The sequence below is a fragment of the Argopecten irradians genome, chromosome 8 (assembly GCF_041381155.1).
Source record: "Argopecten irradians isolate NY chromosome 8, Ai_NY, whole genome shotgun sequence".
Classification (NCBI taxonomy): Eukaryota; Metazoa; Mollusca; class Bivalvia; order Pectinida; family Pectinidae; genus Argopecten; species Argopecten irradians.
The window spans coordinates 33362192-33375233 of NC_091141.1; the positions used below are offsets into that span (position 1 = coordinate 33362192).

The 13042-nt window shown below is 34.0% G+C and overlaps 1 protein-coding gene across 1 annotated transcript in view; it reads left to right on the top strand.

The window, feature by feature from the left end:
* The first annotated feature begins 7088 nt into the window (after positions 1-7088).
* Positions 7089-13042, top strand: part of LOC138330152 (glycine receptor subunit alpha-2-like) — a 48018-nt gene continuing 42064 nt past the window's right edge. The window contains exon 1 of the mRNA XM_069277570.1: positions 7089-7559. Within this exon, the coding sequence (XP_069133671.1) occupies positions 7492-7559 (68 nt within the window). The 5' untranslated portion in view covers positions 7089-7491. The remainder of the gene's footprint in view (positions 7560-13042) is intronic.

Consider the following 13042-nt stretch of genomic DNA (forward strand, 5'->3'; position numbering starts at 1 on the left):
CCCTAAAATGAAGTATGAAAAATGTGCAGAAGGACCTCTTTTATTTTTAATGCGCATTTGAGAACAAAGACACAAATTATAAATTATTGATTTTTTTCTTTTAATCTGCATGTATTTTTCATGTCTCCGTATGTTTGTAGCAGATGATTTTTTTATTAAAACGTAGGTCTCAAGAGTTGGACCCCAATAATTGTCCATTTTCGCTACGATCTTATTTTGCACATAACATTACCTGTATGTATATCAAAACTCCCAGGTTAATTTTATGTGTAAACTATAAATTACATACATGCACAGTCGTATTACTCCAGGGTGGACTGAATAGGAAAGAAATTTCATTTATTCATTCGTGGTTTAACCCCTCACATCATACGCCTCATGACATATGTACCCGCGACATTAATGACATCATTATTTACATGTAGTGACGTCATTTCATAGGTTATGACGTCAATAATGTGTCATTATGTAGGGGATAAATCACGGTACCCAATAAGCCGAAATAAAACATATTTTTCTCCGTGTGTATTTCGTTAGTACTAAGACCTGTGGCTAAAATCCACATGCATGTTGACAGTTCCGCGATCGGCACACCGGCTTCCGGTAGTTGATTGTCTCAGATGACGTCACAGCTCCCTTCTGTTTTTATCACCTTTAACATAAAATACATCGTTTGAAAAAAAAAATCTCTCAAACACTCTGTTGTTTATGTTCAGATCCTAATTCATTTAGCAATACATGTATATATTATGTATTGTGCTATACAAATTTATCACAAAATCCCTCATATATGCGGTGATTTTGCCGTGTAATATTTTACATACTTTATATATGTCACTCTATAATATAACATTGAGCGATTTTCATTGGTTGTGTCGAGCAGGGAATCCATTGTGACGTCAAGACAGTAAAATGACGTCAGGATTTCGATGACGGTGGGAAAAAATGTTAAAAGTTCTTTTAAATGTCGGTTTTTGTAGCTATGCGATAAAAAGTGTTTTGAATGTGTGTTCATTTCATATGATTTTTTATGAAACTCCTTTCGAAGTTTTATTTTTTGCTCGCAAAATTAAAAAAAACTCGTTTGAAATGAACACTCATTTAAGATCTTATAAAGGTTTCATGTAATTTCAATATGCTGATTTTGTTTGGAAATAAAATGAATTGAAAAAAATAGCATTTGCTTAGACCATTTTGTATTCAGGTAAACATCCTTCCCGCAATCTGATTAAAATACAGATCCTTATTATCACTATACGTTTGATAAGAGGATCTGACCCACGTTCAGGTGACCTTTGGAAACAGCCAATCAAATTGCTGCCGCCAGAATGTTGACCGGGGACAAAATAGTTTGAAAAAGCTGTTAGAATTATACTCGGGTATATAGTCATTTCGCCAAAAGAGCACAACAAATGCATACTGGGACGAAATGACTTTTTCAATTAATGGTGCAATGAGTAGAAAATGTATTTGATCTGAAGTACAGGTGGTATAAAGGTCACCAGAACATGACCCCTGATGGGATGCTGTCAGATCCTCTATGGAACGGAGGGGTTATAAGGATCTGTAGCTTAATTGCCTTGCCCGTCTCGATTTTAGAGAAGAAACACAACAGACGATAAGTCACATTTTGGTATGAGTATTGTTTTGTACTACAAGTACGATTTTTCTAACACAAACTCACACTCACATTATAACTTTGCGATCTAAATCGTTAACGAATCTAGAGTATTCTTTTAAATCGAAAAAAAAAAAACAATTCGAGAATTAATAATTATATACACGACAACGTGGCAAAACATGACCATAATTTTCAGAAACGATTTTTGAAAAAAATGCTGCGTCATTATATATTGTATATTTATATTTATTATTTTAAAAAAATCAATAACATGCTTTTTAACTTGCATTGTCAGCTTTAAGTTCAAATTCACGTGTGATTGTAAACGTTTGCAAAAAATCTAATTGAGACTTTTATTAGTTTGATAATTACACGAAATTAATTAGCTCCAGAAAATAATGTTTTGCAATCAAATATATCATTTATTAAAGTAGTATAGTGTAAACTAACTGAGTTTAGCGGTGAATTAATTTCGCGTTATCAGGCCTAACGACATTTTCACGACGATTTATTTTTTCGCGATTTAAAATACAATGGTTCTTCTCTTCCTGTACCCTGAACGTTTTCGCGGATTTTGATTTTTGCGGATCCTAACTGCCAGTGAATACGCGTAGTCAGGGGGAACAACTCTAATAGTATTATAAGCTACGTGGCACTATCGCCACCTAGCGTTAGTTCTTTGCATGACGCTGCACACCTAAGTCGGGAATAGGAGATTTCAGAAAAGATGGCGATGACGTCACACAAAGGTACATCCGGGCGCTCAAAGGTGCAACTCTTATATCTGTACACATAAACATTGTGGGAACACAGCCGCTTGCGATGTTTGTTAACATTTTATTGTAATAAATAGTACGCCAATCGGAGAACTATTGCGTTATTTACATTTCAAAAAGTTTAAATAAAAATATTTTACAATAATATACAAATTTAAACATATAGTATTCATATATTTTACTCTGTACTCCATTTTCGACCGCTACGAGAAAACACGGTCGCCATTACGTATAAATATTGACAGATATATTGCAAATATCAACTTGAAATTACAAATTAAATACAAAGTCCCTCAAAATATAATTATAAGCAATTACTGTTTTCGAAGTTTTTCTTGATAAAATACTTTACGATGTGTGATTAGTGCATACCCCAAGCCCACGGCAGCCATTACAGTACAGCCGAGAACCCGAATTTCGTCCATTTTCAGTGTCATTAAATTACGTATTCTGGTTATTTTTTTGTCATCAATTTCGGGATTTAGTTTATAACATACAAATGAGTCAGTTTGCAGGTTCTTTTTATCATATTTTTAAACAAAACTTTGGATATTTAGGATTCTCGAAGCCGTGCGCAATGTATCCTGGTCGGCATTTACAGTACTACGATCTGTAATTTATATCAATTTAAATGAAGTCTACGTAATATGTATTCCAATTATCTAAAAGTAATACCACTTTAGTTTGAGACTTAACACAGCAGTCCATGGCATAAAAGCGGCTGAAAATGAAATATTAAAAATGAAATCTGCAGCATGAAAGTTCTGAACGATTTCACCATATTATTTTACGAGATCGGCATCCATACGTGTACGTGTAAAACAGTAGTTGATACAAGAGTATTTCATTAAAACAACATGTACATATTAAATAACGAATATACATCTTAAACAAGTACTTTTTGAGATAAAAGTGTTGGTAATTATTGATATGATTTGTTTCCCAAACAATGCTGTGGCCTGCGGTGATCTACCAGCAACGAAGCCATACACGAGCGGCCTTGGTCTGGTCAGGTGGTTCACGTTTTGTTTATATCATATCGTATTGTGAACAGTTTTTCATGTATAACAGGAACATACATTGAAATAGATCATCTTTTCATAAACACCTTTTCACAACCTGAATTTATACGTATGAACAAAATCGGGTAGGCCTACGTGTGATGGCCCGGCAGCGCCTTGATGGGTGGCTTCGGCATTAAATTTAGCAATAAACAGATGAAAATATAAAAATGTTAACATCCGTAACCTGTGAAACAATAAGAAATCATTTCCAGAATTTGCATGTATGAAAGCGTAAACTTTTGACAAAGTATCGATTATGAAGCAGTGATGTACGTTTACGTATCTGTTATTGTTCTTTCTGTGACGTCACGCCATCTTTTCTGAAATCTCCTATTCACCAACTCCGATGGCAAGACTTGGTTAAAATGTTGAAAAAGCTAAATTCATAAGAGCATAGGCAGTCGTTCATAAATAAATGTTTTCAATTTATTTATTCTCGTTTGTTGTTCCCCCATATGACGTAGGTTTAAGTAAAGTGAAATTTAATTGCACGCAGATATTAGTTTGTTTACAGTATAATCGACTTTTGTGGTTGGACAACACTCTTAGATGTGCTTACCTTTCTATTGCATTTTAATGTAATGTGAAATGAGAAAATAACAAAAAATTTTAATTGTCATAAAGTTGAGAATAGGGACACAAGTTTTCCAAACATGGTAGGAAATAAAAAATAGAATTGTAATTGTATAATAACGCTAAATCAACACAAAGCTGTTTGGACATTCGTCATTATTACCAAACGGACGAATCTTAAACAAATCAATACAACTCAGTATATATCGGCTTACTTAAGCTTATGACAATCGCAACATCCCGGAGAAATTTCCGGCAATCTTCGGAAAAAAACTTCAGAACATTGCCGGATTTCTCCGAGTAACGAGATTATCAAGTACTACATTATAGTTATATTGGGTACATTCTGGGTCATAATTTCAACGCGCAAATTGCAGAACCCATGTGTGCCTTAAGCTTCATTAGCATGAAATATATAGTTAGGTAAAGCCATGCGCACATCATAACAAAAATGCGACGACGACAATACGAAATGGCCGTAATCAGCCAAAAAGCGTTAAGAATCTTCAGTCAAAATCGGCAAATACTTAAAATATATAAATTTTATATAAAATTTTATAGGAAAATAGTTAGGTTTAATATGTATTTCTGTTTGAGGTAGCGTTTCATCAAAAACTGTTGTTGGACTTTAATGAATTATATTAATAACACACACGGAAACAGCAATGTAAGCAACTGCAAATAGAATTTCACAAACTCCATTTTAAGCACAAAAAGAAGAGAAATTATTGTAAATTTGTCGATTTATATAGTTAAAATACATATTTTAACTTTTAGATTTAACGTATTCGTGGTGATTCATTATTGTGGATACCAAATGACCGCGAAATTTATTTACACGCTAAAATAAGTTGATTTTACAGTTTATTTTAATAAAATGCTGCATTGATGAATTCATGCCCTTTACATGTTATACACAGAGAAATTACTAAAATAAATTTTAAAGACATCTTCGTGACGGTGATTTTGCGATGGTTACTGTATTACATTGGTTATTCGTGGGTATTTTTTTTCGTGGTTTAGAGCTTTTAAATTATTTCGTGGATAGAATTTTTCGTGATTTGACGATGGATCAATGATAATTAGAGGTTATTATATGACAATTTTGATATCGCACCCTTTATCAGCCCGAAACCGCCATATCAGCCCAAGGGACGCAGGCCTGAGGGCTGATATCAGGTCAAGGGCTAATAAAGGGTGCGATATCAAAATTGACATATCATAACCTTTTTATCACACACTTTGAAAAGAAGGAGAAAGAAATTTTAACAATTTAAAAACATGTATTTAAAGGTATTGATCAATGACCGATATGCCACTGGTCATATTGTAGGCCAATTTAATGTTGAAACAGTGAAAAACTTCATTACATGTACACTGTTCATGTATAGGTTTTTTACAAATACATAATCCCCATTTCAATGAACGAGTTGAAACATAAATTTTAAGCAAAATTAACAAGATCCTAGTGAATGTTAACTATCACTTAAGATGATAATGTTTTCAACAAATTCCGGCAAAGCGGGTTCATTTCAGAATGATCAGTTTTACAACGGACAGGAATTATGAATTCGACGGTGAAATTAAACTACACGTATTAAACTGTCTTATTTATTCCCGTGTCTCTTCTTGTTGACAAACGCATGTCGTTGATTTTATTTATACCGAATACATTCTTTTTGTGTTATATTTATGTGAATTGCGATGCTTTGTTTTCGGCACTGTGGACAAAACTCATTTCAACCTGATCTTAGTTAAGACCTTTATCTCCAGTAAAATCATCATGAAACAGACTATTTCTGATTTCTGATATCTTTCTCAATACGTCTATCCGAGAGCTATTTTGAAATTGGAAATCGTATCCGTTATTCAACTTATCGTCTGTAGTAAACTGAATCGAAGCGACAACCCTAAAATCCGGAGTGAAAACCCCGGATGACGTGATATCAGCCCGGGCTAATAACTGATATCAGCCCGGGCTGATATCAAATTATGACGTCATAATGTGATATCAGCCCGGGCGCTGATATGACGTCACGGACAGCACTATTATCGCATGGGCAAAACGTTCATTATCAAAGACAAAGGTGTGATAATAATGATGTATGAATTGTCTTACTTGTTTTTATATTCGTATTTCAACAGTAACCACAAAAAAAAAAAAAAAAAAAAAAAAAAAAAACAAAAAACAAAAAACGAACGAATTCTACATTTGAAATTTTAAAGTAATACAGTATGAATTGGTTTTAATCTATTTCGGGGAATTTACTGGAAATGAGATGGTAGATAAATAGCAAGGTCAAGATCTAGCACTTTAACTAAAACTTTAATACTTCATATTTTGATTTTATTATTTCCGTACATTACATTTGATAAAATGTTGTATTGAAGAGCTGAAAGTATTAGTTATAGATCAAGGTTTGTATTTATGGCATTTCCATATCCTTTTTACGAACAGAAAATGAAATGCATGCCATTTTATCTGTGAAGGACATCATTAATTATATACTTAGCGCAAACCCCGTAGGTAAACAAAATTAACTACGTGATATTCAACTTCAATAATAGGATAAGTGTTACGTGTACGAATTGATCACAGTTAATGAATCGCTAGAAAGTTTTCATGGGTGCTTATATGTTATATATTTTCCGTTTTCTGTAAAAACATTCTCGCGCAAATATCAATGAGACTTAATTACTGTAGACCAATTTATCTTTGCGACGAATTAATTTCGCGATGAATATCATATGGTTCTGTTGTACCTGTGCAAAAATAGTTGGTTAACTTGAGGACGATATAAAACTTCCGTGCATATTGAATATATATATAAATATTTTATAAAATATCAAAGAAACACAATTTAACAAAGCATAACAATTTATTGACTCCTGCCCTATCCGGGCCTCGAACTCACGATCTACGGCACCCGATCGCCTAGCCAAACATAGCTGCGCCTTCTACCTCTGCGCCACATCCACATCCCCAGTTTATGATATTTAGATGCGATTTATGTTTCTAAAATAATTAATTCGTACATCTGCGCATACGGATGATAATGTAAGTTAAAAAAACGTACATGTAACATGCGGTTTTATCAATACACCAACATATCCATCATTGCATCTAGAGCTTATATTGATTTTCATAGTTAGTTATATTAAATTAGCAATAGGTATGACTTGACTAATAACTTCAAAGAAAACATAAAAGTGGAATTTTCGCAGTGCGTCGCCGTGTTACCACTTCACCAATGATAAGCCTTGACGGTAATCATGTGACTATTTGAATTGATGTGACCACGCCGAACTTCTCAACGGACACGCGGTCATGTGTTGCTGTTCATCAGTTGATAGTAGCGAGAGCGGGCACGAACACACGTAATCGCACACGCTAGTGCCAGTTCTTTAGTGAACGATAACAGTGTGGAGACATAGCTGTGTCCTAATCTATATTATAATGTTGTGGGTGATACTAACGTGCGGAATATTTTCTCAACACGTGTTGTATACACGGGCGCAAACAAGGTAACGTATTGTTTACAAATTCTATTTTAAAAGTTATCCATCTAATATATTGCTTGCATGTTAAAATTGTAATGGCTTTGTTTATCTGCATTATGGATTCAACTTTTCCAAGCGCTAAATAAAACCTTAATTGTGATGATGATTACTTAACATTATGAAGAAATAAAGACTACGTGAGTATCAAAGCATGAACAAATCAATATTATACCTAGCTAAGTATACGCTTCATGCTTTATATAGGATATAACATGCTTGATATATAGAGGGTAACATGTTTGGTATATAATGTGTGACATGTTTGGTATATAGAGGGTGACATGTTTGGTACATAGAGTGTGACATGTTTGGTATATAGAGTGTGACATGTTTGGTATATAGAGTGTGACATGTTTGGTATATAGAGTGTGACATGTTTGGTATATAGAGTGTGACATGTTTGTGACATGTTTGGTATTACATGTTTGACATGTTGTATTTTATAATAGAGTGTGACATGTTTGGTATATAGAGTGTGACATGTTTGGTATATAGTGTGTGACATGTTTGGTATATAGAGTGTGACATGTTTGGTATATAGAGTGTGACATGTTTGGTATATAGAGTGTGACATGTTTGGTATATAGAGTGTGACATGTTTGGTATATAGAGTGTGACATGTTTGGTAGATAGAGTGTGACATGTTTGGTATATAGAGTGTGACATGTTTGGTATATATATAGAGTGTGACATGTTTGGTATATAGAGTGTGACATGTTTGGTATATAGAGTGTGACATGTTTGGTATATAGAGTGTGACATGTTTGGTATATAGAGTGTGACATGTTTGGTATATAGAGTGTGACATGTTTGGTATATAGAGTGTGACATGTTTGGTATATATATAGAGTGTGACATGTTTGGTATATATGTGTGACATGTTTGGTATATAGAGTGTGACATGTTTGTATATAGAGTGTGACATGTTTGGTATATAGAGTGTGACATGTTTGGTATATAGAGTGTGACATGTTTGGTATATAGAGTGTGACATGTTTGGTATATAGAGTGTGACATGTTTGGTATATAGAGTGTGACATGTTTGGTATATAGAGTGTGACATGTTTGGTATATAGAGTGTGACATGTTTGGTATATAGAGTGTGACATGTTTGGTATATAGGTGTGACATGTTTGGTATATAGGTGTGACATGTTTGGTATATAGAGTGTGACATGTTTGGTATATAAGTGTGACATGTTTGGTATATAGAGTGTGACATGTTTGGTATATAGAGTGTGACATGTTTGGTATATAGTGTGACATGTTTGGTATATAGTGGTGTGACATGTTTGGTATATATGAGTTGTGACATGTTTGGTATATAGAGTGTGAATGTTTGGTATATAGAGTGTGACATGTTTGGTATATAGAGTGTGACATGTTTGGTATATAGAGTGTGACATGTTTGGTATATAGAGTGTGACATGTTTGGTATATAGAGTGTGACATGTTTGGTATATAGAGTGTGACATGTTTGGTATATAGAGTGTGACATGTTTGGTATATAGAGTGTGACATGTTTGGTATATAGAGTGTGACATGTTTGGTATATAGAGTGTGACATGTTTGGTATATAGAGTGTGACATGTTTGGTATATAGAGTGTGACATGTTTGGTATATAGAGTGTGATATGTTTGGTATATAGAGTGTGACATGTTTGGTATATAGTGTGTGACATGTTTGGTATATATAGTGTGTGACATGTTTGATATATAGAATGTGACATGTTTGGTATATAGAGTGTGACATGTTTGGTATATAGAGTGTGACATGTTTGGTATATAGAGTGTGACATGTTTGGTATATAGAGTGTGACATGTTTGGTATATAGAGTGTGACATGTTTGGTATATAGAGTGTGACATGTTTGGTATATAGAGTGTGACATGTTTGGTATATAGAGTGTGACATGTTTGGTATATAGAGTGTGACATGTTTGGTATAGAGTGTGACATGTTTTTTATATAGAGTGTGACATGTTTGGTATATAGAGTGTGACATGTTTGGTATATAGAGTGTGACATGTTTGGTATATAGAGTGTGACATGTTTGGTATATAGAGTGTGACATGTTTGGTATATAGAGTGTGACATGTTTGGTATATAGAGTGTGACATGTTTGGTATATAGAGTGTGACATGTTTGGTATATAGAGTGTGACATGTTTGGTATATAAGTGTGACATGTTTGGTATATAGAGTGTGACATGTTTGGTATATATAGAGTGTGACATGTTTGGTATATAGAGTGTGACATGTTTGGTATATAGAGTGTGACATGTTTGGTATATAGAGTGTGACATGTTTGGTATATAGAGTGTGACATGTTTGGTATATAGAGTGTGACATGTTTGGTATATAGAGTGTGACATGTTTGGTATATAGAGTGTGACATGTTTGGTATATAGAGTGTGACATGTTTGGTATATAGTGTGTGACATGTTTGGTATATAGAGTGTGACATGTTTGGTATATAGAGTGTGACATGTTTGGTATATAGAGTGTGACATGTTTGGTATATAGAGTGTGACATGTTTGGTATATAGAGTGTGACATGTTTGGTATATAGAGTGTGACATGTTTGGTATATAGAGTGTGACATGTTTGGTATATAGAGTGTGACATGTTTGGTATATAGAGTGTGACATGTTTGGTATATAGAGTGTGACATGTTTGGTATATAGAGTGTGACATGTTTGGTATATAGAGTGTGACATGTTTGGTATATAGAGTGTGACATGTTTGGTATATAGAGTGTGACATGTTTGGTATATAGAGTGTGACATGTTTGGTATATAGAGTGTGACATGTTTGGTATATAGAGTGTGACATGTTTGGTATATAGAGAGGGACATGTTTGGTATATAGAGTGTGACATGTTTGGTATATAGAGGGTGACATGTTTGATATATAGAGTGTGACATGTTTGGTATATAGAGTGTGACATGTTTGGTATATAGAGTGTGACATGTTTGGTATATAGAGTGTGACATGTTTGGTATATAGAGTGTGACATGTTTGGTATATAGAGTGTGACATGTTTGGTATATAGAGTGTGACATGTTTGGTATATAGAGTGTGACATGTTTGGTATATAGAGTGTGACATGTTTGGTATATAGAGTGTGACATGTTTGGTATATAGAGTGTGACATGTTTGGTATATAGAGTGTGACATGTTTGGTATATACAGTGTGACATGTTTGGTATATAGAGTGTGACATGTTTGGTATATAGTGTGTGACATGTTTGGTATATAGAGTGTGACATGTTTGGTATATAGAGTGTGACATGTTTGGTATATAGAGTGTGACATGTTTGGTATATAGAGTGTGACATGTTTGGTATATAGAGTGTGACATGTTTGGTATATAGAGTGTGACATGTTTGGTATATAGAGTGTGACATGTTTGGTATATAGAGTGTGACATGTTTGGTATATAGAGTGTGACATGTTTGGTATATAGAGTGTGACATGTTTGGTATATAGAGTGTGACATGTTTGGTATATAGAGTGTGACATGTTTGGTATATAGAGTGTGACATGTTTGGTATATAGAGTGTGACATGTTTGGTATATAGAGTGTGACATGTTTGGTATATATAGTGTGACATGTTTGGTATATAGAGTGTGACATGTTTGGTATATAGAGTGTGACATGTTTGGTATATAGAGTGTGACATGTTTGGTATATAGAGTGTGACATGTTTGGTATATAGAGTGTGACATGTTTGGTATATAGAGTGTGACATGTTTGGTATATAAGAGTGTGACATGTTTGGTATATAGAGTGTGACATGTTTTTTATATAGAGTGTGACATGTTTGGTATATAGAGTGTGACATGTTTGGTATATATATAGAGTGTGACATGTTTGGTATATAGAGTGTGACATGTTTGGTATATAGAGTGTGACATGTTTGGTATATAAGTGTGACATGTTTGGTTAGTGTGTGACATGTTTGGTATATAGAGTGTGACATGTTTGGTATATAGAGTGTGACATGTTTGGTATATAAGTGTGTGACATGTTTGGTATATAGAGTGTGACATGTTTGGTATATATAGAGTGTGACATGTTTGGTATATAGAGTGTGACATGTTTGGTATATAGAGTGTGACATGTTTGGTATATAGAGTGTGACATGTTTGGTATATAGAGTGTGACATGTTTGGTATATAGAGTGTGACATGTTTGGTATATAGAGTGTGACATGTTTGGTATATAGTGTGTGACATGTTTGGTATATAGAGTGTGACATGTTTGGTATATAGAGTGTGACATGTTTGGTATATAGAGTGTGACATGTTTGGTATATAGAGTGTGACATGTTTGGTATATAGAGTGTGACATGTTTGGTATATAGAGTGTGACATGTTTGGTATATAGAGGTGTGACATGTTTGGTATATAGAGTGTGACATGTTTGGTATATAGAGTGTGACATGTTTGGTATATAGAGTGTGACATGTTTGGTATATAGAGTGTGACATGTTTGGTATATAGAGTGTGACATGTTTGGTATATAGAGTGTGACATGTTTGGTATATAGAGTGTGACATGTTTGGTATATAGAGTGTGACATGTTTGGTATATAGAGTGTGACATGTTTGGTATATAGAGTGTGACATGTTTGGTATATAAGAGTGTGACATGTTTGGTATATATAGAGTGTGACATGTTTGGTATATAGAGTGTGACATGTTTGGTATATAGAGTGTGACATGTTTGGTATATAGAGTGTGACATGTTTGGTATATAGAGTGTGACATGTTTGGTATATAGAGTGTGACATGTTTGGTATATAGAGTGTGACATGTTTGGTAATATAGAGTGTGACATGTTTGGTATATAGAGTGTGACATGTTTGGTATATAGAGTGTGACATGTTTGGTATATAGAGTGTGACATGTTTGGTATATAGAGTGTGACATGTTTGGTATATAGAGTGTGACATGTTTGGTATATAGAGTGTGACATGTTTGGTATATAGAGTGTGACATGTTTGGTATATAGAGTGTGACATGTTTGGTATATAGAGTGTGACATGTTTGGTATATAGAGTGTGACATGTTTGGTATATAGAGTGTGACATGTTTGGTATATAGAGTGTGACATGTTTTGGTATATAGAGTGTGACATGTTTGGTATATAGAGTGTGTGACATGTTTGGTATATAGAGTGTGACATGTTTGGTATATAGAGTGTGACATGTTTGGTATATAGAGTGTGACATGTTTGGTATATAGAGTGTGACATGTTTGGTATATATAGAGTGTGACATGTTTGGTATATAGAGTGTGACATGTTTGGTATATAGAGTGTGACATGTTTGGTATATAGAGTGTGACATGTTTGGTATATAGAGTGTGACATGTTTGGTATATAGAGTGTGACATGTTTGGTATATAGAGAGTGTGACATGTTTGGTATATAGAGTGTGACAT